Source organism: Callospermophilus lateralis, chromosome 11 (genome assembly GCF_048772815.1).
Source record: "Callospermophilus lateralis isolate mCalLat2 chromosome 11, mCalLat2.hap1, whole genome shotgun sequence".
Taxonomy (NCBI): Eukaryota; Metazoa; Chordata; class Mammalia; order Rodentia; family Sciuridae; genus Callospermophilus; species Callospermophilus lateralis.
In genome coordinates this window covers 1,661,297-1,688,249 of record NC_135315.1, presented here as the reverse complement: position 1 = coordinate 1,688,249, position 26,953 = coordinate 1,661,297, and the positions used below count along the sequence as shown (strand labels likewise).

Genomic DNA, 26,953 nt, shown 5'->3' with positions numbered 1-26,953 from the left:
CTGCCTTGAGCTGACTGCAGGTCTGTTTTCTCTCCCATGTCCAGCTGAAGTCTTTCCACAACGAGCTGCTCACGCAGCTGGAGCAGAAGGTGGAGCTGGACTCCAGGTACCTAAGCGTAAGTACACCCCGCCAGCCCCACCCGTGCTGCTGCCCTCTGCTCTCAGGCCTTCTCTGTGTGGAGCTTCTCGGCTCCTCTGAGCCTCCTGCGCGAGAGGGCTCCTCCACCTGAGCGCCTCGGGTGCCCCCCGCGCAGCCCTGGGATGACCGTCACACTGAAGGCACCATGTGCAGCTCCCCCTCTCCACCACTCTGGCACAGCTGAGGACACGGCTTTGAAGCTCTCTCAGAGCTTCACGAGTGCCTCTGGCCTGCTCTTCCTGTCCTTGCCGGTTAGCTGGCCGGGAAGCTGAGGCAAACCTCCTGGCAGGATTTACCCCATGAGTTGACGCTTTTGCCTGAGGACCAGGGCCCTTCCCAGGTCCGGTTTTTGTCTTTGGGCTGTAGAGACCTGCTGTGGGCAGGTAGGCCGAGGTTGCCTGCTGATCCAGACTGCAGCTGAGCATGTCTCCTGTGCTGCCTCCGGGCCTGCTATGCCTGCAGCCCGGGGAAGGACCAGGAGGGGAGGGGCCGAGCTGCTGCTGAGCTCTCGAGCTTCTGTTTTCGTTGTGGACCCTCAGGCGGCACTGAAGAAATACCAGACCGAGCAGAGGGGCAAGGGGGACGCCCTGGACAAGTGTCAGGCTGAGTTGAAGAAGCTCCGCAAGAAGAGCCAGGGGAGCAAGAATCCACAGAAATACTCAGACAAGGAGCTGCAGGTAGGACTGCCCCCACCGCCAGGTGCTAGGTCACCAGGCGAGCCCACAGCTCCATGTAGAGCCTCTTCCACAGAGCAGCACCTCACACTTTCAGCAAGAAAGTGATCATCCCGTCTTGGCCGAGGACAGGATGAGTCCCTGGTGGAAGTGGGCAAGGCCTGCTTTGCTCTCCTGGGAGATTTCCCAGCAAGCGCCAGCATCCCCTGGCTGGCAGGATGACCTGCTCACCAGAAGGTTCTTGGCCACTGGAGCAGGAATCCAAATTAAATCCTTCCCTGGTCGCTCTGGATTCTGCCCCAGATTGTCACCCTCATCAACTAGTCATGGCAGCATGGCCGATGGCTCCTGAGAGGCCGCTGCTGTTGCTGTTTCTTTCACCATCCCAACAGAAGCGCGGGTGCTGTGTGCTGCATGGCTTGGGGTCCTGAACGGCACAGAATGTATAGCAGAGGTCGCCACAGACAGGCAGGGAGGGACGACAAAGCAGGACACCAGTTGTTTGGAGGAGACACCAGGAAAACCCCAGACAACCACGACAGAAGTTTCCAGAAATGCTCTGGGAAGGCAAGGGTGTGGCTCTGGGGTTAGTCTCTGATCTGGGGGCTCCTCCCTGCCTGCTGTTCTCAGCACACACCTGCCTAAGTGAGTGTGTGCACATGTGTGCAGCTGTGGTGTCCACACTGAAGTTGAGCAGGTCTGTGGGCCTGAGCAGCGTGCAGCCTGTGGGGGGTCACTTGGTAGGCCTGGGCAGGGAGCTGAGACCGCTAAGGAAGAAGTGCCACAGCAGGAGTGGCAGCTGCCAGTGGCCCTGTTGTGCAGGTTCCTGCTCACGCAAGTGTGCTTTGCAAGGCGGCAGCGATGGTCCCTGCCTTCCTCATGTGGAGTGCATCTCTCTGTGCTCAGAATCTCTGTTTTGGTCATTCTTAACGATCCGCAGCTGCCTCTAAGGGTGTGTGCAACCTGGGGCTGTCCCAGATTGCTGCCCTGACTACCTCAAAGTCTGCAATCAGGGTCCTCAGAGTGGGAGTGTGGTGAACACCGACACACACCCTTCAGTACGTGTCTTACGTCCTCTTGGATCTTTGAAGCTGGCCGCCATTTTGCCTTCTGAAGGCCTGACGCATACAGCGCGTCCCCCTGACGCTGACGGGAGTGTGGTAGCTTCCTCAGTGCAGGGGCAGGCAGTGCAGGTGTGATTGTTGTTGGCCTTCCTGGGCAACCATTCCAGGTGTGAGTGCATGAGAGAGCAAGCCTTCCAGCCTGGTGACAGGACACCAAGGCTGTCCAAGGGATGGCTGCCCGCTGGGAGGAGCTGGGGCCTGTGCTCCCCTCTCCTCAAAGCGCTCTGTGTTGCCCTGGTAACAGCCTCACTGAGACACAGTCTTCACACCTCACAGAGCCAACAGTGGGGTGGTTCTGAGCACATCTGCAGAGTTGTGCAACCATCACCACAGGCAGCTCAGGGCATTTCCACCACCTAGGAGGAGTCCCATGCCCTGGCCAGACACAGCAGTGCACACCTGCAATCCCAGTGACACAGGAGGCTGAGGCAGGAGGACCACAAGTTCAAGGCCAGCCTGGGCAATTTGACCCTGTCTCAAAAAAAAGGGTGGTAGCTGCAGCTCACTGGTCGCACACACACTCCAAGCCCATCAGCAGTCACCCCACGTCTTGCCTCCTTCCACTGCCCACAGCACCACCCTGCCTTGTGGCTAGAGTGCTTTGTTGTGCATGTTCTGACTGATTGGACTTTGCCCACAAGCCCAGAGGTGGGTTTGCCCCTCCACTGCATCTCACTGGCCTCTCATCTATGCAGCAGTGGAGGCCCTTCCCCGCCCCCCCAGGACTGGGGATGGAAACGGGGGTGCTATGACATTGAGCTACATTCCCAGCCGTTTTTATTTTTTGTTTTGAGACAGAGTGTCACTAAGTTGGCGAGCTGGCTTCAAACTTGTGCTCCTCCTGCCTCAGCCTCCCGAGTGGCTGGTATGCGCCATCGTGCCCAGAGGCCTCTCCTCCCTGCAGATTGTGAGCCTTGGAGCGCCCAGCCCTGGGGAGGTCTGCTCTAGGACCATTCTGGTGCCTCCTTCCCATATGGGCTGCTTGGGCCCCTCCAGTACCTCAGTGCTGCCTGGCTCACCTATTGGGGGCTGGGCACAGATGTGACCTGAGGGACACCTAGTCCTGCATGAGCCCCGTGGCTGAACGTTCTTGGGTGTAAAAGTAGGATCTGTAAAATGGGTGGCTGTACAAACAGGGTGGCTCCAGCTGCCAGCAAGGATGTCCTAGGCACCAGGAGCAGCCTGTGTGACACCAGAACTGAAGCTGCCATGGTGGGGCCGCCCTGGTGGCTGTACCTACTGTGTCCCCCCACAGTAAGTGCTCGTGGTGCCTGTCCATCAGGCAGCGTCCACTGTCAGTCTTGGCTCTGGGGTGGGCTTCGAGCAGGCCTGGAGAGTGGAGATGTGCTGCTGCTGCTCCAGGCTGTCTGTCCTGACGGGCAGGAGCTGAGCGCTGGGGCATCTGGGAAGGACGCTGGGCTGGCCTTTTACCGCTTTTTGTGGGTCTGAGACCCCCGCAGGTCCTTGTTACCAGGGAGAGGACCTTTCCTTCCATGTGGAAGCACAGCTTTTCAGAGACCTTCTCCCCATGTTTTCCCCTTTGTTAAAGATTCTGAGTGCTTCCCAGCTGCCCACAGGGAGGCCCAGTGGCCAAGGCCTCCACAGGGCCCTGCTGGGGCAGTCTCCAGCCAGAGGGCTGTTCCCTGCACCATTCTGGAGACCCTGCCTGGCCCTTGGGATGCTGCAGCCCTTAGACCTGCTTGCTCTGTGCCAATGGAGCCACCATGTCCAGTGTGCCTGTGGGGTCACCCCTGACATGAACAGTGGTTCTCATCCCTGAAGCAGGGTTTGGGGAGGCCAAGGTGCACACACCCAGTTGCTGGGGTGGCAGCTGGATGCTATCCTATTTGGACCCCTGGGACTACTTCCTAGAGCTAACTAGGAAGGTGGGACAACTGAACCACTGGGAGTGGTGGTGACCCCAGGCCCTGGAGTGACCTGGCCCATCCTGGGCCTGGGGTGTGTATAGCAGATAAGTAGACGTTTCCACTCAGTTCCCCAGTCACTCCCCCCCACAGAGGCCCCCTCCTCATGTCCCCATTATCTCTCAGACTCTGTGTGTCCCTCACCTGGTGGGCCAGACATAAGGGGGCCTAGCCATGGTACAAACTGTGGGCAGCAAGGCAGGTGGAGACTGGTAAGGACATCTGTGTATGAAAGGTCTCGTGGCTGGCACAGGGTCACCCTGGGGTGCTTGAGCAGTGTTGGAGCCCGAGCCTATGCTGGCCATGGTCACTGCTGGTGAGGTGGAGGTGGAGGCTCAGGAACCAGGCCGCCTGGGTCCTGGCCACCCTGGTCTCGTTAGGTGTACCACAGGCTACAGGCCAGTGGGAGGAGCAGTGGTGGTGTGTAGTCGGGTATGGTCCTCTGTGTACCCTTGCAGCATGACTATGTGTCTTGAGAATCGTCTCTGAGGTCACCGGGATGCTTGGAGCCTGGTGTTAGCCGTGACGTCCTTCTGGCCTCTGCAACCTGGGTTCAGGGGCTCCTGAGAGCAGAAACTCAGCAGGGAGGTCCCGGGGCTATTTCAGGTTGGGGCTGAGCTCAGGGGCTCATGGGGAGCAGCTCTGTGTCTTTGGGGGTACCCATGTGGCAGAGGGCCCCAACAAGTGCTGCTTTCCCAACAGCCTTTCTGTTGCTGGACTCTGCCAGAGCCTTGTACACATGCAACAGTAGCTAGGCCTGTGGCCTTCACTGGACTGTGGGCAGGCCAGGCCCAGAGCGTGGTTGCTGCCCAGGCTGGTGAAGGAACTGGTGAAGTTGCCTGGGGCCTGAAGTTACCCAGTCCCTGCCCAGAGAGGCAGCAAGACCAGGAGCTCAGCAGCCACACTCAGCAGATGCTCGAGACAGTGCGTGCTGGGATTTCCACAAAAAGAGCTCTTTAAATTATAGGTCAGGGAGCAGGAGCCCAGGAGCATTTGGGGCGCTAACTGGGACAGGAGAGTTTTACATAAGAGGAGGGCGTGAGCAAGACACCCACAGCCTGCGGTCACCCTGCCCCACCACGGGCTTCACTCCCCAGCTACTCCGTCACTACCAAGCCAGCCATCCAGGCTGAGGGAAGAGACTGACCACATGGAGCATGGGGCACTCTCCTGGGGCATGGTGGACCCGAAAGGGCGAAGGACACTCTGTGTCCAGTAGGTTGGAAGTGACAGAACAGGCCTCAGAGTGAGCCTAGTCTGTGCCTTCTCTTGGGGTGGAGAGGGTGCCTTCTCTTGGGATGGAGAAGGGGTGTGCTTGTGTCCTACCTGCAGATGGAAGCCAGGGCAGGACGAGAGGGGCCATGACTCAGGCTGGCCATGGGGCTGAGGATCTCCCTGGACACCAGCTGCAGCCCAGGTGGGAGAAGGGAGTGTCTGGTTCTCTTCAGGACTGGTGGCCATGCTAGTCTGGTGCAGGCAGGGTCCTTCTGGTGGGTAGTGTCAGCTTTGGGGAAGCCAGGCCTCCTCTGCACCAAGATGCCCACCATAGGATAGGGCAGGTCACACCTGCACCCATGGTCTCCCCTTCTCCTCCCTGACCGCCTGTAACCCACCCTACCTCTCCAGAGTCCTTCCTCACCTGGCCAGCCTGTCTCCCTCAGGGATGTTACATGCCCCACTGTTCTCAAAGCCCCTGAGTGCCTCTGGCAGGCTGACAGTCCCACCTGGCCAGTGTCTCCAGGGCTCCCATTCTGCCTCCCCTTCAGCAGGGTCCCCCTCCCAGCATTTGGGGAGCCTGCACCAGGAGGAGCCAGGCCTCTGGTGCAGGTCCCCCTGCAGATCTTTCAGGGTCAGATTTCTCCTGAGTATGTTTCTGTCCCGTTTGATCCCTCCCCGAGCCTGGCTCTCCTGCAAATGGACCTGAGCACAGGTAGCAGCCACTGGGTGAGGTGACACCCCCAGCCGGGCCGAGGGCACTGTGGCTGTAGGGAGTCTGCAGTCACGCTGCCTCGCAGTGTGCCCTGGGGTGTGGTGCAGTAGGGCCTGTCCTCCCTCACCCATGACAGGCTCTGGGCACTGAGGGAAGGGCAGCTGAGACCCCACGTTGGGCCCCCGAGCCACATGGGAACCTAGGGAGATGGACGAGCCAGAAGCAGGCATGGGGTGGCCTGACCCTTGGAATGACCTGAGGTATCAGCTGACCCTGCAGCTGAGCCCAGGGTGCACAGGCCCTGGAACAGCCCTGCTTGACCCACCTGGTGGGCTTCTTGGGCAGCCCAGTCCCTGGAGCTTCTGGTGCTCGCAGGGACCTGCCCCACCCCATCCACTGGGGCCTTCCTGGGCTGAGGTGGAGGATGCTGTTGCTGTAAGGGTACCAGGTTCCCTGCCCAGGTCAGTCTTCACTGTCCTCTCCAAGGCAGTGTGGAAAGGGTAGGCAGGTACAGCACTTGCCACTGGCCATGTGAGAGCCAGGAAGTGGTCCCATGTCCAGGGTGGGATGCCTGCCCTAGAGGCTGTTGGGGTGGGGGTCCCTGGGTCCCAGGAAACTGTCCCCTCCCCTGTTTGCCAGGACACGGGAGCGGTCAGATGACTTGGGCTCCTCCAGGTTCCTCAGTTGTGTCCCCTGTACTGGTTTTTGAGCTTCAGGCCCAAACTCCCTGATCGTGGTCTGAGAGAGAGACTTGCTCTATTTAAAGGGGTGTGTGATTAACAAAGCAAAGATGAGATGCGATCTTCTGAGATGGTAGTGGAGGCTGGGCCCGCAGCAGGAGTGACGGGGCAGCTTCTCCACAGCAGGACCATCTCTGCAGAGCAGTCTGGACAGGCACTCGCTGTGAGGAGGTAGGAGCCACCCTTCTGTGGAGTAAGATCGCCTGCCGCCTGGGGTCCTTGCTGGAGAGAAATAGAGTGTGAGAAACCACAGACCACCCTGATCTCCTGGAGGACTAGGCAGCCAGGGAGGGAGCACTCTGCTTCTCTCAGGGCTGGGCCACGTGCACATTGTAGCCACGCCTCACCTGGCCCTTAGGGACACCTTGGTCTGTGAGCCTCCAGCCCTGGCAGTGTGTTGCAGGTGTGGACAGGAGGCCATGCTCCCTCTATGGCTCTGGGAGTGTGCGGTGCTGGGCGGGGTGCCTTGGCATTGTGTGTCTGGGACAGCATGGGGGGTGGCGATTGGGACCTGCTGCTCCTGAATATCCCTGTGGTCTGATAAAGTTCTGGATACTTCCCCAGGAACATGGGGACTGCAGAGGTTGTGGGTCCCTGAGGTCTGCCAACAGTGCTGTGCTCTCACCTCATGTGTTCCCGAAACACGTTTGCCTGAGTCGGCTTTCTGTTGCTATAACTGGACACCTGAGGCCAGGTAATTAAAAGAATGGGGATTTGTTTAACTCCCGGTTCTGAAGGCTGGAAAGTCCGAGAGCACAGCACTGGCATTGGATGAGGCCTTGCTGTGGCGTCAGGTGGAGCCAGTGTGCCAACTCAGGTCTGTCTGTCTCTCCTCTAACCACTGGTACCATCGTGGGGTCTTGCCCCCATGGCCTCCTCTAACCCGCCTGTCCCAGATGACTCAGAGATTAGATTTCTGGCCCTCAACAATGTTACAGAGTGGAATGGCCAGCCCTTCCACTGCCAGCCTGCACGCAGGAGCACGGCCCCCTGCTCAGCCCTGTCTGTGGCCCTGAGCCGTGGGGGCTGAGCTGAGCACCTGCAGCCCTTGGAGCCACCTGCTGCGCTGCTGCCTGTGGCTCAGTGCTCCAGCATCACACACTGACCTGAGCGCAGGCCCCCAGTGACTCCACGCTGGAGCCGCTGTGCCCTGGGTGATGCCCGTGAGCTGCAGGAGGCCTTCAGGGGCAGCCCAGGAGTTGGAGAAATGGGGTGAAGCCGCCACAGCTTCAGATAAGGTGAACCACAGGGCTTCAGAGTTTTCCAGAATGCCCTTCCCCTGTCTGAGTCACCGCACGCTCTGCGAGAAGAGGGTGCACATTCCGATCCCTTCTGTCTTCCGGGATTACAGGGCTGCTGTGCCTGGGTGACTAAGTGGGCGCGCACCGTGGTCTTGGTGCTTTCGGCTGGGCGTTTCTGCAGTGCTGTCACCATAGCACCCAGCTCAGCAAGGAGTAGCAGGGAGGGGACTGGGAGACCTGGCCTCTGAGGGACGGCTCCTGCCATTTTAAGTGGCTGAACCATGAGCACGGCAGGCCCAGGCTGTGTTCTGTTACGTGCACTGTCCAGGAGACGAGCGCTCCACACACAGGGCATGGGCCTTAGGGCAGAGCAGCTGGGAGCCCCTTGGTGGCCGCTACCTCCTTCCTCTCCCTGCCCTCCTCATTCCCTGGCCTAGATTTCCAGGATCTTCCCAGCAAAGTGGTGACCTTCATGACGAGGTAGCCTGGAAAAGGAGGTCAGGAGAGTTGGCTGTTCCTAGACAGGAGCGCGGAGCGTTGCTCGCGGGCCTAACTATGCTGCAGCCCAGGTGCCATGTCAGGGCCTCAGAGCAGCTGACTACTCACAGGAGGCTGAAGCAGGCAACTGCCCCATGTCCTTGTGACCCTCCTAGCTGGCCCTGGGCAGGTGGCTCAGGGACTACTCCCCTAGGCAGTGGGATCCATGGGCAGTATTGGAGCTCCTGCAGCCCCCACCACAGTGCTGCTTGCTGTCTCCCCTTCCTGAGCTCCTGGTTGTGACCTGTGTGGCTCCAGCCCTTCTCAGGCTCCTGAGTAGGTGGAAATCTCAAAAGTTTTTAAGCACCAGTCCCTCCCGACACCACAGACTGCCAGACCCTGCTAATGAGGCCAGTGCCTGTGTGCACACAGGGAGTCGAGGGCTGCTGTGCAGGGGCAGCACCAGCCTACAAACCCAGAAACCAGCTGTCGGGTGGGCAGCAGGCCGGCTCCGGGGCCTTGGCTTGGAAGGTGCTGTTCCTGGGGCGAAGGACCCAGGGGCCTCGTGTCCTGGCTTAGTCCTCTGTGCTGGGGTAACCGTTCCAAGCAGTGCCCGTAGACAGTGGCTTGCTGGACACGAGGGCATGGGGCACGGCGCTGGCGTCCTCTCCCGGCCTTTCCTTTCACTAGCACCTCAGCTGCCCTCCAGGGCTCTGGGTCTCACGCTGACCCGCCTCTGGCCTGGGCTTTGGGTGCAACCGTCCTCCAGGCCTGGCTATGAGTAGAGCAGTCTCCGGGACTGGAGGGATACATTATAGCTTGAGGACAGATGGCACTGGGATTCCCATCCTCTCCCTTGGGAACCTCGTACACTCCCGAGCTGTCCACTTAAGAGCTGCTGTCCACTTAAGAGTGGCTCTGTGGTGTGAGTTCAGAACCAGGGCAGGTGCCCTCTTTGAGGCCAGGTTGAAACATGAAAGTCCCCAATAGACTTTCATGGGGTGGGGCAAGTGGATCTTCCAGGTGGCAACAGGCTGGTGCTGGTGTGTACCTCTCCCTGTCCAGGCTCTTCTACCTTGAAGCTTGGGAAAGGACCTGGGCTGACCTGGGCACAGTCTCCTGGGCACCCTCCTGGAGTCCTGGGCCACACCCCTGGGGTGCTGTTCTGCTGCTGCCTGGAGAGGGTGCCTCTGCGTGCATAGAGGCTCTGGAGCAGGGGTAGGAGGTGCTGATCCTGTGTTTTGCATAGCCAAAGGCAGCAGCTTGATCAGGCCCCCAGGCCCTCACTTGGTGTCCAGGCATCTTTCTTCCCGCCTGCGGCCACTTGGGAGGACCACAGCCTGTTCCTGGGGACGCGGCCTGGACTTGGTGGTGGAGGTGGTGAGCCAGCCACTTTAGGCCCTCTCAGTTGCCCTCCAGAGGGGAGGGCTGCGCTCAGTGCAGGGGCCTGTGTTCAGTGTCAGCCCTGGGCAGGCCTGGACCTTGGGGCACATTGTCCCGCTCACGCTGGCAGTCAGAAGGGTGCCTTGGTGGCCACGTTGGGGACAGGCCTACACCCAGCTGGGCTCCTCCCTACCCCCAAGCTGAGCCGTGTGTGGAGAGGCGCCAAGGGAACAGCCTGCTCTTGGATCCCCTCGCCCACGGGCTCCGCTGCCCACCCACGCTGAGTCAACATGAGGCAAGGCTGTGAGTCAGACGGGAGCCGCCCCTCATGGCGGGGCCTGCCCCCTGCTGGAGGACAGGAAGTGATGCTGCAGAAGCCACTGGGCAGCTCTAGGCCTGGTCAGGCTCTGGAGCAGGGGTAGGCAGCTGTCGGGTGGGCAGCGTGCCGGCTCCAGTGGGGTGGTCATAGGAGGTGAATTGAGACAGGCACTCTGGAAGCCTGAGTGGGAGCGGAGGGGTCTGGGCACCCACCTCAAGGGCTTTAGAGACCTTGACCTCCACCCACAGGCCTATTGTGTTTGGTGCTTGAAATTTCTTCTGTCTTCATTAATTCCCCCAGCCCTAAGGACCTGGCGCACCGAAGACACTTGACATAAGGCCAGGTTGAGCTCCAGGAGACTGAAGTGGTCGCTTTAGATTGTTGGATTAGGAACTGCAGAGGTCAGCCATGGCCCCTGTGCTAGTGCCGCACACTACCTACCGGGCCTCGGGCACATCCCTGCCAACCAGGTCATGGAAGGGATAGCAGAGAAGTCGGAGAGGTGGATGCACTCCTCCCCAAGGGACTGAGGTAGAGAGCCCTGGGGCTGGGTGCCTGTCACTTCCTCGGGGAAAGCGCCTACAGGACTGGGGCCTGGGCTCAGTGCCCCCTGCTGGCCTCTGTGCTCCTGCCTCTTGTGGCTCTCCCCCCAGCTCCTGCCCTGACAGCGCCCTGCACTGTGTGCCCAGTGGCCTCTCTGGGGTGGGTTTGCTTGTACTGGTTTTTAAGATTGTTTAAAATTGTAATGCAGGGCTGGGGTTGCAGATCATGGTAGAGCGCTTGCCTGGCATGTGTGGGGCACTGGGTTCTGTTCTTAGCACCACATATAAATAAATAAAGGTCCATTGATAACTGTTTTTCTAAAAAATTATCATGGAATATACATCCCTTAGTCACCTTCTTACTGACACTGACCATCCCTGCACCCACCTCCAGAACCTTCTTCAAGTGAGAGACTGGCCTGCCCACACCCCCAGCCCCTATTGGACTGTCTCTCTGAATCGACTTCTCCATGCTCACATTTTTTTGGGAGACCCTTCGTCCTGGTGTGTGCAGTCTTGGGGTCTTGGAGGCTGGTTGGGTGAGGTTCAACTTGAGGTTGGGGTGTTTTTTGTCAAGCACTCTTCCTAGCTGGATTACCGGTCCCCCAGGAAACACAACAGCTGGGGCAGGACAGTTGTTGGTAGTCGGAGCCACATTCATAGCCACTGGGGCGTACGGATGGCTGGGTCTTTGGATTGGGGTGGGGGTGCCGCTGGCTCCTGTGGGTTCTGTCGTGTGGCTTCACCACCTGTCTTTCCTGAGCCCAGAGCACCTCTGAGGCTGAGGGGTTTTCCAAGCCACCATGTCGGGACACATTCCCAGCCTCTCGGGAGGAGGCACCAGGGGTAGGCATCTGGGTAACACTGAACTGAAAGGTCAAGGTCATGGGTGGCCTCCTCCCCTGTTAGGGCCCTGCAACCACATGCGTCCTGTTCTTGAGCACGTGTCCTGTCAGGGCTGAGGTAGGAAGGCCTGCTTGTCCCCTGCTGTTTCTCAGTCCTCTCAGCAACCTCTCTCTCCTCCCCACGGCTGGCTTCTCACTCTCTCCCATGTGGTTTCTTGGCAGAACAGGCCACCAGGGCTTCTCTGTCCCCACTCCTGGCCTGCTCAGGTGGGGCCTGGTGGGAGAAGAGCCTCAGAGCGTCTTCCCACCCACAGCAGGCTGCCCGGTGTCCTCACCTCCTGCTCCAGGAACACTGACTGATGCAGGAGGACAAAGCAGCAGCCCCATGGCCGTGGGCTGGGATGCTGGGTGGCTCCACATGTGCCTTTCTGTGCCATGGCCGAGGCCACACAAAGAGGCTGGCCTGCCACTCACACGCAAGTTGTGGCTCAAGGAGACGAGTCGAACCCCTCCACTGGGTCCCCTGCAGGAGGCAGGACCCTTGGTCACACTGTTGGCATGAAGAGGCATGCCAGGAGTGGCTGCAGGGGACGGGGTCATCGGTTGTCCTGAGTGGCCCTGACGCCGAGCTGTTTCAGCTTCCACTTTGCGGGAACAGGACCTTCCTTTACATCGTGGGGCCGCCTGGATTCAGCCCACCGTGAGTTCTCACTGGCTCAGCCCTCTCTCCTTTATGCCCCCAGTACATCGACGCCATCAGCAGCAAGCAGGGCGAGCTGGAGAACTACGTGTCTGATGGCTACAAGACGGCGCTCACAGAGGAGCGGAGGAGGTTCTGTTTCCTGGTGGAGAAGCAGTGTGCCGTGGCCAAGAACTCTGCCGCCTACCACTCCAAGGTGAGCGGTCTGGGCCTCCAGCTCTGCTTGCTTGTGGCTGGGCCACTGGTGGACGTGAACTAAATAGGGCCATGTCGAGGAGTGTTGTGGTCCAGTAATACTGAGTTAGAATATCCCTGCACGCTCCTGTTCTCCTGGGGACAGAGTTCTAGAGGGAGAATTACCAGATCAAAGGATATGGACATTTTGAAGCCCTGCATCAGAAATTGCTGGGTGCTTTTCAAGAGCTCAGGTACTAAGGAGGGCTCGAGGATGCGTTTTTTGGTCCTTCTAGAACATTCTTGGTGAGACATGGGCTGGTGGCAGACTGGACAGTGGCCCACAGTACTCCCCAGTGGGGTGGGGGGGTCTCTGCTTGGCCACCCTGCAGCATGGGCTCTGTGCCTTCACCTCTGCCCCTGGGGGCCCCTCTAACTGAACTGGGAATGGTCTCTGGGCCTGTGGCCCTGCCCCCTGCAGTGTGGAAAGCTCCCTGACTCTGGCCAGGTGTCCTGGCCATCCAAGACCATGCCACAAACCCCCAGGCCTTTCTGGCCATGTCTAGTAGCTGCCATGGCTTGGTCACCCACCCAGACCTGCCCGTGCCTTTCTTCCTGAGCAGTCTTGAGCCCTGCCCAGCTGCACCCAGGTCCCTGCTCGTAGCCTCGCCCCTGCTTCACACTACTATAGGGAGTCAGACCTGTCACATGGTCCTTCTGAGAGGGCTCCTCACCTCTCCTGTTCTCTTCCCTCAAGCCACGGGGTGTCCTGATGGGACTTGGGTATGCTGTGTCCTGCTTCCTTCCCAGGCCCCATACTGCCTGTGGCTCACACCCTCCTGTTTCCACTAGGCCACACTCCGCAGCTCCTTGAGGGGTGGGGAGATTCTCCCTGGGAGGAGCTGAGTCCTAGGCACCAGTCCACCTTTGCTGAACAGAAACGGCTAGAGGGTTCTCTAAGGATGGATTTCCTCAGGGGCTGCAGTAGGCTTTCTCCTTGGATGACCTGGGGTTGAAGGACAGGGCTGGAGGGCTGGTGCATCCCCCAAGGGAGTCAGGCCTAGGCACCAGACTTCCCGGGGCCCTTATTCACCCGTAGTCCATTACAAGAGCTGAGATGGAATCAGATTGTGTCCCTGGAACATTCCAAGAGTTTAGAAGACCTGTTGGGCAGCTGAACCCACCGGGGAGACCCTGCTTATGTTCCCTAAGTGAAGGAGACGCCAAGGGGGCCGCAAGTGAACACCAACAGGTGCACTGCCCATCACACGCTTGCACACACACACAATCCAGAGCCATGTCGTTAGTCCCCGTAGCCTGGAGCATCAAGGACACAGACGCCACTCCCTCCCAGAGGCTTCTACCCTCACTTGCCTGGGTCCGCTCCAGCCGTGCACAGGAGGCATCTGTACCCCTGGAGGGGGGCACACTGCTGGCCATGCCTCCTCCCACTTGCCTCTGGTTGCCCTGCCTCAGCATCAGAGCCAAGCTGGGCTACGTGGTGCTTGCAGGGCGACAGTGGCCGTGGCCTGCGCCCTCTAGTGGGGGCCAGGCCCTGTGAGGATCAGGGAGGGAGAGCAGAACTCTGCCTGGGTCAGCAGCCTGGAGGCCTGCTCCAGACCCTTGGAGGTCCTTACACACAGGACTCCCTAAAGGAGACCTTAGCTTAACACCTGTGCTTACCTGCCCGGCGTCCACCCTCTGTGCTCATGCCCACGGGCATATCCCAGGCAGACCCGTGTCCTCCAGAGGCAGAGCCAGGCTCTGGCCCTGGGAGGAAACAGGGGCAATGAGCCCCAGTACTGTCCTCTCCTGCAGTTCCAGCAGCCAGGCCTGGCCAGACTGGGCCCTCCCTCCCCCCAGTCAGCTTCCTCTCCTGCCTCTTGGTGGTTCTTTCCCTAGTGACACGTAGTCTGCCCACGGAGGAGCCGTGCGTCCTGGGGCGGCTGTGTGAACCCCCTGCCCACTTCTTGCTCCAGGTCCCTGGGAGTCTTCCCAGGATTTAGCCTCAGTTGGTTCTCACCCTGAAGCTCCCCACCTTCACAGCTTGTGATAGTGCACCAGGCCCTGGCTGGGTAGTCACCCAACCACTTCTTTTTAGTTGTAGTTGGACACAGTACCTTTATTTTATTTATTTCTTTTTATGTGGTGCTGAGGATGGAACCCAGTACCTCACCGGTGCCATGCGAGCACTCTGCCACTGAGCCCAACCTCAGCCCATGGTAGACCTTTTTGTACAAGGCCATGTTTCACCTGTCTCACTCTGGGGCACCTGATGAAGAGCTGCCGTCAGTGCCAGCAAGGAGACCACGTGTAGTGTGATGGTGCTCAGTGCCTCTGGGCTCTGCCCTCCACAAGGAGCCTGCGGCTGCCTGAGTTCCTCCTTGTCCTGTTTCTTCCACTTCAGGGCAAGGACCTGTTGGCCCAGAAGCTGCCGCTGTGGCAGCAGGCCTGTGCTGACCCCAACAAGATCCCAGACCGTGCCGTCCAGCTGATGCAGCAAATGGCTAGCAGCAATGGCTCCATCCTCCCCAGCGCCCTGTCAGCCTCCAAGTCTAACCTGGTCATCTCAGACCCCATTCCGGGGGCCAAGCCCCTGCCGGTGCCCCCTGAACTGGCCCCATTTGTGGGGGTGAGTCCTGGACCTCCTGGAGTATACGGACATGGGGGTGGGCCCCTTTGCTTGGGTGGCTGCCCCTTCTCTGAGGGACACCCCAGTGTGCCAAGCCCAGGGCCCCCCATGGGACACAAAGGGCTATAACACCTCACCCCTGCCTCCTGTTCTCTCCAGCGGATGTCTGCCCAGGAGAATGCACCCATCATGAATGGTGTCACAGGCCCAGACAGCGAGGACTACAGCCCCTGGGCTGACCGCAAGGCTGCTCAGGCCAAGCCCCTGTCTCCCCCACAGTCGCAGAGCAAGCTCAGCGACTCCTACTCCAACACACTCCCCGTGCGCAAGAGCGTGGCCCCGAAGAACAGCTACGCTACCAGTAAGGCCCCAAGGGTGCTGGGCGGGGACCCTGCCCAGGAGAGGGGCAGGCCTGGGAGACCCTGAGCCCTGAGCTGTCAGAGGCCTGTGCACGTGCTTGCAGGGGCTTACCGAGCATGGGCCTGCAGTGCACATCAGGCTGGGAGTGCCATGTGTGCAGGGAGGCAGAGCCCTGTCCCTGGGCTCAGGAGGGCTTCCTTCAGCCATGGTAGCACCTCACACCTGCCCAGGGCATTCAGGCACCCTGGCTAGTGCCACAGGCTCCCTCTGCCGTGGATAGCCCCTCACACCGGCCCCCATTGTCCCAACAGCTGAGAACAAGACTCTCCCACGCTCCAGCTCCATGGCAGCCGGCCTGGAGCGCAATGGCCGCATGCGGGTTAAAGCCATCTTCTCCCACGCGGCTGGGGACAACAGCACACTGCTGAGCTTCAAGGAGGGCGATCTCATCACCCTGCTGGTGCCTGAGGCCCGTGACGGCTGGCACTACGGCGAGAGTGAGAAGACCAAGATGTGAGTATCCAGTGGGGCGAGAGTGGGTTCCAGGCACACTGGTCCCTAGTGAGCACAGGGACACTGCGGCTCCGATGTGCTCACAGTGCTGGTTCTCTGTGGGGACGGATGGATGGTCCAGGTCTTAGGTCCTCCTGGGATGAGGTGAACCCGAGGGCTTGCCCATGTGGGGCAGCAGCCTTCACAGCTTTCTTCATTGACAGTCCCCTCTGCCACTGCGTCATCTTTCCTTGCCACTCAGTTTGGTGTGCTGAGTGGTGTTCTGGATGCATATTTTCTGTAGCACTCCTAGCTTCCCGGTGGCAAGGCCTGTGGTCTCCCAGGCAGGTGACAGAGCCTGAGACCCCCAGCCTTTGTGCTCCTGCGTCTCTGGCCTGGCCTCAGTGGTGGTACCATGTCCTGCAGGCTGTACCACCACAGATAATGCCTGTTTGCAGAGAGCCTGTGCCAACATGCCACTCTTGCTGCACCTGGGGGCTCCTGTCCCAGGGCCTCTTTTGTCCAGGTGTGTCATAGCAAGAGGGAAGACAGCTGAGGTGGTCTGATGTCCTGGCACTTCTCTGGGTCAAGGGCAACCATGGCCCAGGAGAGGGGTCTCTGCGGACAGGAGGTCCCGTCTTCCTCTTCCAGCGGCTTCTCTGGCTTTGGAGCCTTGGCAAGGGGCTATGTGGCAGATGGAGCACAGCTGTGCCTGGGATTCCACAGGGACCCTGCCCAGCCTGTGGTGGTGGCAGCTAGGCCCATGGCTCCATCAGAGAGGGACATAGAGCTATCTTGCCCTCAGGGCTGAGTGTGGATCCAGCATGGGCCGGGGGACCAGGGTACAGCCGGCATAGCCAGGCTGGGAGATGGGTGGGATTTGGAGTCTGATGGTGATTGGCAGAGGCTGGAACGCCACTCACTTGCTGGCCTGAAGACCTACGGTGCAGCGGGGAATCCTCTCACCGGGGCTTCTCTTCCAGGCGGGGCTGGTTTCCCTTTTCTTACACCCGGGTCCTGGACAGTGACGGCAGTGACAGGTTGCATATGAGGTGAGCATGCCACCCTGGTCGCAGATGGGGGCACCTGGCCTTCAGCCCTGGAGAGTGCTGTGGTGGGAGCACACGGAGCGCAGCTGGGCCCTGCTCCTCTGCCATCACAGGTCCCACTGCTCGTCTGAGGCCTGTGAGGTGGGTGGGGTGGGGCCTCGAGGCTGGCCTGGCCCCCACGGGTTCTGGGCGGTAAGGCACTGGGGCTGCGTGGGCAGCCTTTGGCTGATCCATCATGGTGGGGGCCGTACCCTGTTTATCTTTTGAAGCAGGGAGGCCAGCAGGGAAGCCCACTGGGTTAGCATGGCTGCAGCCGGGTCTTGGGGCAGCCTGGCAGGGCCCAGCGAGAGTGCGCCATGTGAAGGCACCATAGCCACATTGCTGGGCTCCCTGGGGGGCCATGGGGGCTGGGCTGCGGGCTGCCTGGCCTCCCCTGAGCCCTGCACCCCCACAGCCTCCAGCAGGGCAAGAGCAGCAGCACGGGCAATCTCCTGGACAAGGACGACCTGGCCCTCCCGCCCCCTGACTACGGCACATCCTCCCGGGCCTTCCCCACCCAGACAGCTGGCACCTTCAAGCAGAGACCCTACAGCGTGGCTGTGCCTGCCTTCTCCCAGGTGAGTGCTGGGACCTTGGCTGGCATCCCCATACCAGTCTCCCCTGAGGGGCCAGGTGCCTGGTGCTGGGCAGTATCTGGGTCTCCTACCCTGCTGGCCTGGGGTGAGGTCTCTGTGGTTTGGGACTTGTGTCCACACATCTTACAGGTGACTGCTGGTGCCAGCCCCACACAGCCCCCTCTTCTAGCCTTGGCTGCTCGCTGTCCTTTCCTGGTCTGGCTGTGCTAACCGGGTTGAGAGTGGCTAGCCTCAGGGCTGTCCTGGCACCCAGCACTGCTCAGGAGGACCCCTCCCCGGGGGTCAGGGAAGAGCAGATTCCCAGGCTCCTCTCCCAGAGAGTTCAGGTGGTCCCAGGAGCTCCTGCTGCCTGAACCCTCAGGATAGGACCAGAACCCTCCAGTCAGTGTGGCCTTGGAGGGTCACGCCGTCCAGTACTGGAGACCAGAGGTTGCCATTTGAGGCTGAAGTCTTAGGCCCTGGATGGTTCGCTGGCAGGGGGTGGGTGTGGCTCTGTTCAGGGTGTCCATGTGTTGGAGTCCATGCTTAGAGCATGTGGCAACAGCAGGAAGCCCACGGGCCTTGGGCACAGGCCAGTCTCCAAGCAGGGAGTCACCTTCATGTCCCTGTGGTCTTGAGCTTTGATTCAAGGCTGGGAGAGTCAAAGATGGTGAGGCTACCCACCCTTTGATGTCCAGTGGTCAGACCAGGCTGGCAGAGGTGAGACAGCTGTCCATAGCCATCCCCACCCAGCCTCACGCCCAGGGTGTTCCCACCTAGACAGTGTTGTCTCCCCAGGATCCAGACATTTCTAGGAAGCTATGGTTTGGGACTCAGAGGGACAAATGGCCCAAGGCCAGCCCAGACTCCTGGCCAGGTACCCATTTTCACCAGCTGCCCTCCCCCGCACTGGCCTCTGCCTGCCCAATGTCCTCTACAGGCACACGTCCATCGCCCCCACCTTGGTCATACCTACCCCCAGGGCCAGCCTCTGCACATCACTTGCTTAAGGTCTGGCCTCCTGGTGAGGCCCCTCTTGTTTTGCAAGACTTCCAGAGAGCCCTGGCCTCTCCTTTTGTCCTCCACCTGAACAGCCAGTGTTCCTTCTGGGCCTTGGCTCTCAGGGAGGCCCCATTGTGTGGAGGTAGTTTCATGTGCCAACAGCTCACATAGTCCAGGAGGCCATTGGCTAGATGAGGAGGTATCCCGTTAATTTGGGAGGTTCCCATGTCACCACGGGGAACCAAGGGCTCCAGGATGCCCACAGCCACTGCAGCCAGAGAGGGTGGAGACAAGTGCAGGCCTCCAGAGCCCAGTCTCAGCCCGGGGCAGAGAAGTCCCTGTGGACAGTGCCAGGGGCCTGTATCCCCAGGCTGACTATGTGCCTTCCCTCCCCAGGGTCTGGAGGACTACGGGGCGCGGTCCATGAGCAGGTAAGGGCTTTCGAACGGCTCTTGAGGCTGGGCGGGTGCACCAGTGGCTCGATGGGGGTGCTGGGACCTGAGTCTCTTCTTCCTGGGGAGCCCTGCTGGGGCTCAGCCTCCACCAGAGTAGGACCCTGTATTAGCCCTGCTCTTTCTCCCTGGCATCCAGCTGGCCCCGTCCACCCCAGCAGGGTCAGAGAGGGCTGCCTGCCTGCCTCCTTGACTCCTGAGCCCTGGGCAGCCTCGGTCGCCACAGAGCGCATTCCTGTCTTGGCTTCTACATTGCCCACTCCTGAGGCCGTGGCCAGGCTCTGGCCAGCCAGAGCTGATGGAGAAGGCTATTGCCGGCGGTGGGCCTGCTGCCTCTGGCTAGAGTGGTGCGCACCTGGGCAGCTGTCCAGTATTATACTTTGTTCCACAGTGGCAGTGGCACGCTGGTGTCCACAGTGTGAGGACGCTGACCACGGGCAGCTGCTCTGAAGAGCCCCCGCCTCCACCGGTTCCCTCCTCCGCTCTCGTCGGTTTGTTCTTGGGTTGTTTTTTTCCCACCTGCCCCCGCCTTTTGGTTGGTGACCCCAGACTCTGCGATCCCCCAGGGTCCATGGTGCTGCTCCCTGCGCCCCCCGCGCTCACACCCCCACCCGTGTGTCCCCAGCCTCAAGCAGAAACTGCCAGGCGGGGCCTGCTGGCCGGGCAGCAGCGTAGTGTCCTCGCCCGCTGCCTGGCCCTGCGGTGTCTGCGACGCACACCCCTTTGTGAGGCTCGCCACGGGCCAGGTCTAGAGCTCAGAGAAAAAGAAAAACCTTTAAAAAAAAAAAAAAAAAAAGAGAAAAACAGGAAAAGGACTTTTTTTTTCCTGAAAAAAAGATCTGCATGGCCTCGGTGTCCGCACTGTCACTCTGCATCTGCCCCTGGCACACTGGGTCTCCCAGTACAGAGGCTCCGGGGCCCCAGAGGCTCCGCCCTGAGGCCCCAGCCCACCCAGCCCCTTCAAGGGCCACACCAAGAAAGGGGGCTCATGCTGAGCTCAGGGGGGCCTCCTGAGGAAGCTGGCCACTCCTGTGAGGGAGGCCACAACCCTAGGCCCTGCCCTGCTAGGCCACCAGACCAGGCAGGGGCCTCTTTCCTTGGTGGACACTGCGGGACAGGAGTACACAGAGCAGTGTGTGGCGTCTCAGTAGTGGGGTGGTGTTGCCCCCGCAGTGCACTGGCAGGAGCAGGGGCCAGAGCAGGCGCTCCTGGCCGCACGAGGACATTCCAAAGACCTCCAGAGACCACCCCTCCCTGTTTTTTGGAAGCCATTTCCTTAACCAGCCTGCGAGGGAGTCGCAGCTCCCTGTGGCCCCCGGACTGCAGGGGCAGGGTGTGCGCAGCTGGTCTGGCAAGGCCACCCCAGGGGGCTCTGGGCAGGCGCTTCGCGCCTCCCGCGGGGAGAGCAGGCAGCCCCTGCCCCAGTTCCTCCTAAACACTCTCGTCTCTCTGTGTGTCTTGGTGACTTTAGAAGCAAGCACACTGGACTCAGTGGCTACTGGTTTTGTCTCTTCACACAACTAAATTCTGAGTGGCTGAGCCAAGGTGCAGCTGGCTGGGCCCTGTGGCCACTGGGAGCCTTCACGAAGCTGCAGACAGGCCTGTCGGAGGTGTTTAGCCAGAGCCTCCATACACTGCCGAGGACTGGGACGCGGCTGTGGTGTCTGCAAGCCGCAGCTGCAGGCACAGGCAGCCCAGGATGCTAAAGGGGGCACAGCCAGAACCTGGACTGTGTGAAGAACTTTCCGTGTCCCATTTTGCTAAAAGATTTCAAATCCAGGGGATTCCATGTGCAATGGATGAATGTAGACACAACACACAAAACCTGTATGAAGATGTAAAGTGCTGGAGATATTTTTCCTTTCTCCTTTCCTTTTTTTTTTTTTTTTTAATCTGAGTTGTGCCCTGTACTGCAGTTCACTGTTTGAATAAAAGTTTTATTTATTGCACCAAGTTGGGTCTGGCGCCTCCTTCCAGTCCCTGGCATGTGTCCAGGCTTCATTGGCCAGGCCACGCCTCCAGGCACCGATCTATAGCCTCTTCGGTGGGCTTTGCAGGGCACCTTGGGGTCATTTGCTGGAAGGACCTAGGTTTGTGGACAGTGCTGGCCCCTTTGAGTCCAGTGCCGTTGCTGCCACCCTTCTTCACTGGGCTCACTGGTGGTACTGCCCCAGGTGAGAGAGCAGATCCTGGTGGGGCCTGGGCAGGCTCCAGGCGGGGAAGGTAGCCCCTGCCTGTGCCTGCCTAGCCCTCTAGCCCCTGCTCGGCCTCCTGTAGACCTGAATAGCAAGGCAGCCTGCAGGTGCTGCAGCCGGCTCTGCCTGGCAGCTGTGCTCTGGGCTCCAGGATTCTGGAGCCTGCACTGGCCCCCTGGTGTCCCCAGCCTTTCTGGCCTCAGTTCCCTGCAGGGTCCCCTGACCACCTGTTGCTCCCTCATGCCCCACCAACTGAGCCTTGTGTTTCCTTGCAGCACGGATGTGGAAGTGGCCAGACTTTGAGCTGCCCCTGACTAGTTAGTAAGTTGTCCTGGTCTTCTTATGCCCATCTGTCTGCATCTGCAGTGGATCTGGATGGACCCCCGCCTGGGCCAGGGTAGCCTGGTGGGCAGGGGCCCACCTGCCTGGCAGGGCCTGGGGGTCTGCCCAGCTGCTGCGCTCGGGTCTCCGGGCCTTCCTTCCATTGGTTCCCTTCTGGGCTCCTTGGTCTTCCCTTTTCCCCTGGAGGCTTGCGGTTCTGTCCTGTCCACCCTGATACTGCCCTCACTGTGTGGGCTGCCGTGCCTCTGTCTCCTCCTGCCCCTGCTGGGTGCTTCAGCCACAATCACAGGGTGGCCCTGGCAAGCCCCTGAGACTGACCACAGAGCACCAGCAGGGGTCTTTTTCTGGAGGGTGTGATGGGCTCTGAGCCTGTCCGGTGAGCATCATAGTTGGGCAGAGCTGGGCCCAGGCTCAGGGTACTGGAGACAAGAGGGTCTGGAGCCTGCTGCCCACTGCCTTCTGATCTTAACCTTTCTAAGTGCCCCCATCTCCTCAGCCAGTCCCAAGACACTGGGGAGACTGCCCAGGAGTGGCCCTCTGCCACCAAACCCAGGGCGCCCCCATCAGCCTCCAGCCCCTTTGCTGGTTGATGGCTCCTTTGCTGGCGGAGGAGCAGACAGGCAGCTGGGAACAGGAGGGGTCTTCCTCAGCCCTCACTGTATCACGTGGCCCTGCTGTGCACACACTCACCAAGTGGAGGGGGCCTCCTGCTGCCCTCCCACCCCACACTGCAGGAGGGTGGCCTGTGAGGCCAGGGCCTGCATCCCTTACAAGGGATATCCCAACCCGTGGCAGCCAGACCATTCAGGCAGTCCCAGACCGGGCTCCTGTGGGACTCACTTCTGTTGGGGAGTTGCAGCATGAATGTGGAAGGCTCTGTGCGAAAGCTCCTGAAGTCTGGGGGCAGGAAGGCATGCCCCCTTCCTGTCCTGTCGCCCTCCCACAGGTGCTCCCTGGGAAGCCTACCCTCCTGCCCCCCTTCCTGCCCTGTCACCCTCCCACGGGTGCTCCCTGGGAAGCCTACCCTCCTGCCCCCCTTCCTGTCCTGTCGCCCTCCCACAGGTGCTCCCTGGGAAGCCTACCCTCCTGCCCTCCTTCCTGTCCTGTCGCCCTCCCACAGGTGCTCCCTGGGAAGCCTACCCTCTTGCCCACCTTCCTGCCCCGGGCCCTCTGAGCCCCTTGGTGGCCAGGCTGTCCTCACCTGAAGGCCCAGGAGGCTGGAAGACTCTGCCTGGACCCACATCCCTCACTTAGACTGAGGCATGGACCAGGGAATTTGTTGGGCGTCAGGGGATGCGAGTGTGCCAGCAGCCAGCACCACACCGTGGCATGTCGAGCCATTTCCCAGCCAGTGTCTACCTGGCCTTTCAGCTCCCCTGGGTGGGGTCAAAGGCCATCTCTAGTTGGTCGACAAGTGCCCTCCTCCCTAGCTTAGGGCCCTGAGAGGGGGCTTGGCATGAGAACGGAGAGGCAAGTGCCAAGGCACCACCCACTCTCAGGCCAACTCCAGAGCTTAGCACCATGGCACACACCTTAATCCCAGAGACCCAGGAGGCTGAGGCAGGAGGGTCCCAGGTTCGAGGCCAGCTTCAGCAACTTAGGTCTGGGGACGTAGCTCAATGGTAGAAGCCCCTGAGGTTCAGTTCCTAGTCACAGCTTCTGTGGGTGCTGCCACTCTGTGGACACAGGAAGGCACTCATGTGGCGCTCTGAGCTCGGCTCTGTCCTCCAGGCAGCCCAGTCTGCTCTCAGACTCCCTGTTTCTCATGCAAGTGGTCGGCTTAGAAAACGACCGTGCTGACCCTGAAGTCCATGCTGCTCTTGAATTCTGTCAGCCTGAAATGCGAGCCATGTGGCCTCAGGGATTCAGACTGTTTAAGTTCCTGGTGACAGTGTCCCTCACAGGCGGCTACCTGCGTCCCAGCCTGTGGGCCGCCAGACCATTCAAGCAGGTCCTGGGCCCTCAACTGCAAGATGGCGTGGAGCTCCCCTGACCTCTGCCCTGGTGGTGGCCCACCCTGCTGCCCACCTCTCAGCCCTGACCAGCCAGCAGCCCTGCTCTGCCCTGGGAGAGGGCCATTGCACGTTGGTGTCCTCAGGTGTCCTGTGTCCTGGCTGGGCATGCCCTATCTCCAGCCCCCCGATCCTGGACATGGCTTGGTGACTTCCCTTGGCCCGGCACACTCTAGCTGCTTGTCCACCAACCGTGCTCAGACGGGAGCATCTCCTCCCTTGTGGGCAGACGTCCATGGGATCTGCTTGCTGGCACACGTACAGGGAGACGCTGCATGGCCCCAAGGAGTCACCCAGGCTAGCTCCCCAGAGTCACTCAAGAGCCTGCTCTTCCAGCTCCTGGAGGTGGTGGCCTTCTGTGGGGGTGGTGAGATGACAGCGTGCAGGGTCCCAAGACCCTGTTTCCTCAGAAACTCGGTCTGGATGGCTCCGAGCGCTCCACTGTGTGGAGGCGCAGAAAGGAGAACGTGGGTTAGAGTGGAGACCCTCGCAGGAGGGCTCCCTAGGCCTGAGCTCCGGGTCGTCCTGACTGGTGCCGTGTCTGTCGGGGACAGCTTGGGTGAGAGGGAGGTGCGGCGTGCTGTAGGTGACTCGGCCGTCCTGTCTGGGCCCTCGTCTGGAGCCACCCCAGCTCTGGCACCTGGGACGGTCTGCTCCACCCTCTGTCCTGGCACAGACCCTCCACAGAAACCTGCCCATGCCCCCTGGCCCTGGAGCTCTTCTCGGGAGCCGGTGTGGTCCGCGGGTAGGCCTGACCATCGCACCCCGGCCCTCTCTGGCCTCCGGGCAGCAGTGGGAAGCTGCCTGCCCTGAGCTGAAGAGAAGCCCAGCCCTGGGCAGAGCCCCCGGCTGCAGCAGAGCCGGCACTGGCCCTGGACTCTGGATGTTGTGAGCCAAAGGCGGTCAGTCAGCATCAGAGCCGTAGGAGCGACGCCGTCTTGAGGTCCTCCAGACCACGTGGCCTGTCCGTCTTCTCATTTCATCTTTTCCAAGCCTCACAGTGTTTCCAATTTGTAGAAAACACGAAGTCCTTGGGAAAGCATAGGGAGATGCCCCCGCCTGCGGGCGTCCTCCTGGGCATGCTGGATGGAGTGCCTGCCCACAGGCCTGCTGCTGGCTCACCCAGGCTCCCGAGGACCCAGCTGGGCCAGAGGTGACCCCACTCCAGGTAACGGCTCCAGAGCCCAGCCCACGTTCCAGGAGCACAGTCCTGTGCCTGCGAGTCCTGTGTTCACACGCCATCTGTGCTGTCCCTTGTGGAGCTGCCTGACCTACCCACCTGCCGCCCCCTGCTGTCCCAGCCTGGGAAGGTCCTCTTGAGCCTGACAGGGACTGACGAGAAGAGGCTCCCAGTGGACCAGGCTGGTGCTGTGCCCTCTGTGCTCATCTCGTTCCATTTCCACTTCTCGTCTCTTGAGTCCTCTTTGTGTATCAGCTGCAGCCCAGGGACCCCTGGGGAGGGCTCAGCTCCCTGGGGAAACCGCCGCCCAGTGGAGAAAGAGCCAGCCCTTGGCAGGGGCCACCACGTCCACCCCCAGCCTGTAGGTGCCAGCACACCTCATGTCTGTGTGTCTGCCTGTCTGCAGTGACGCCTGCATGCCTGGGCCAGCTCGTGTCGCCTGCCAAGCTGTGTCCTATGTGTTGATGGGCCATCAAGCCCAGTTGCTCCTCAGCCTGGCCTGGTGGTGGGGGCTGACCTGATTGTACCCTCTGAAACCGGAAGGGTTGCAGTGTGCCCCCACCATACCTCTCTGGGACGGTTGCCAGTGTGAAGTGGGGGTGCCCTGTCCAGAGCATGTAGGGTGAAGAGAGGCTGGCTACACCAGGGGTCAGCAGGCTTTGCAGAGAATGCCTGGCTCTGGCCCCAGCACCCCCCTTGTCCACAGCTCTAAGTTCTAAAGTGGCCTGTTGGAGTCCCTGCTGCAGTCCCAGGGCAGCCTGGGTGGCACGGCTTGTCCAGAGCAACTGTCCCAAACTGAAATCACTCTTCTCTCCTCAGGAATCCCTTTGCCAACGTCCAGCTGAAGCCAACGGTGACCAATGACAGGTCTGCTCCCCTCCTCAACTGACAGCCACGCCTGCAGTGCCACACTGTGCCACCCATACACCTGATGCTGTCACCACCTGTGAGTTCCTGTTGGGAAGACCAAGGCCCAAGCCCCCTTCAGCTCAGTTGGATCTGAATCTTGGCTGCTCCTAGGATTGGTGACAGGCGGGACTGACCAGGGGGTGACCCTGAGAACCCTAGGCCTGCTGGTCCTGCCATGGCCTTGGCAGAGAGGCTGGTCCTCTTAGGGCAGGCACCTCTGGTTCCAGGCCAAGCGCTCTAGTTACCCCTGGTCACAGGAAGACACGGGTCAGCTGTGGCTGGAAGGGCGCCTACTGCTGTTCTCACCTCCCGAGCCTGCTCAGTACACGGCTGCCCCCACCCCCCGGGCCAGGTGTGATCTGTGGGCCTGGGTGGACCCTGTTCTCCAGTGTGATTTATCTTAGCACCAAGCTTCCCCCGGGCTCTGTCTGCTGTTCCTGGGGACTGAGTGGGCTCTGCCCGGCTTCCGTCCTGCCTCTCTCCAGGCCCGTCTCCTCCCTGCCTGAGCCCTACTTCCCATCCAGAACTCTGCTGCTGGCAGTGTGCCCGGGGTCACCAGCTGTGTGCCTGCTGGCTGGTGGGGTCCTGACTCTGCCCAGGACTCCTGGGTGGGACGGGACTACCCCCCAGCTGCTTCCTACAGGGGCTGAGCCTTTGCTGGATACAAACTTCAAAGCTCCTGAGCAGAGCTCACTCCTCAGAGACCCTCCAAGGAGGGCTCTGAGCTCCTGGCTTGTCTACACGGGAGGCTGCGCCACAGCTCAGGTGGCACATGGAACCGCAGGGAGCACAGAAATCCTCGCTCCTCCAAAGCCTCTGCCTCTTCTACCCACTGCTGGGCCAAGGGGCAGGCACAGCCCCTGGAAGGGTGGGGGGACTGCCCTAGGGAGGTCTGGGTCCGCCCTCTTCACCCAGGAAGAGGGGGTTTTGGGGGTCTCCTGCCCTGACAGCTGTGTCAGGTCACCAGGGTGTGCCTCCTATCCCCAGACAGCTGGTGGCTGGCAAGCCCCCCAGGGCTTTGTCTACAGACACCAAAGAAGACACTGAGCACAAGATTTTTTTTTCTTAGCGTGGTTTCTCTTAAAAAAACAAAAAAGAACAAGAAAATCATTGCACCAGCTTCTGAAGCCTCAAACTAATTAAAAAAAAAAAAACACACACACACACACACACAAACTAAAAAATGTCCCTTCCCCACCCCCAAAGCAACAATAAACTTTCTCTTTGGCAACAATAACTTAAAATCACCCCATTTCCATTCACTCCAGCAACCGTGGTTACAAAAATACTTCCTTGTGCTGCCTGCGTACCCGCCTCTTCCCCATTTCCCTGTGGCAGGAGCCCCCACTGTCCCTTGACTGCTGGGGCCCGGGGCCAGGCACTATCCCAAGGAGGGGAGCTACCTGTACCAGCCTGCCGAGGGCACCTCTAGAACAGGGCCGGTAGTGGGGTGAGGCCTGGAAGCCCCTCTTGGTGCCTCTGGCTGCCTTTTGCAGCTCAG

At 60.4% G+C, this 26,953-nt stretch overlaps 1 protein-coding gene across 4 annotated transcripts in view; it reads left to right on the top strand.

The window, feature by feature from the left end:
- Positions 1-26,673, top strand: part of Baiap2 (BAR/IMD domain containing adaptor protein 2) — a 65,221-nt gene extending 38,548 nt beyond the window's left edge. The window contains exons 5-15 of one of the 4 annotated variants that reach the window (XR_013092733.2): positions 45-116; positions 679-816; positions 12,083-12,235; positions 14,621-14,845; positions 15,005-15,206; positions 15,517-15,718; positions 16,681-16,749; positions 17,201-17,363; positions 18,759-18,793; positions 25,363-25,489; positions 25,938-26,671. Coding sequence is in view for 3 of the 4 variants with exons in the window: in XM_076871635.2 (XP_076727750.1) it covers positions 45-116; positions 679-816; positions 12,083-12,235; positions 14,621-14,845; positions 15,005-15,206; positions 15,517-15,718; positions 16,681-16,749; positions 17,201-17,363; positions 18,759-18,793; positions 25,363-25,432 (1,329 nt within the window). In the remaining variant the exon portion in view is untranslated. Of the gene's footprint in view, positions 1-44; positions 117-678; positions 817-12,082; positions 12,236-14,620; positions 14,846-15,004; positions 15,207-15,516; positions 15,719-16,680; positions 16,750-17,200; positions 17,364-18,758; positions 18,794-19,205; positions 20,755-21,284; positions 21,331-25,362 lie in introns of those variants that run through there. The other 3 variants (XM_076871637.2, XM_076871635.2, XM_076871636.2) reach the window with 3 other exon arrangements.
- The last annotated feature ends 280 nt before the right edge of the window (positions 26,674-26,953 follow it).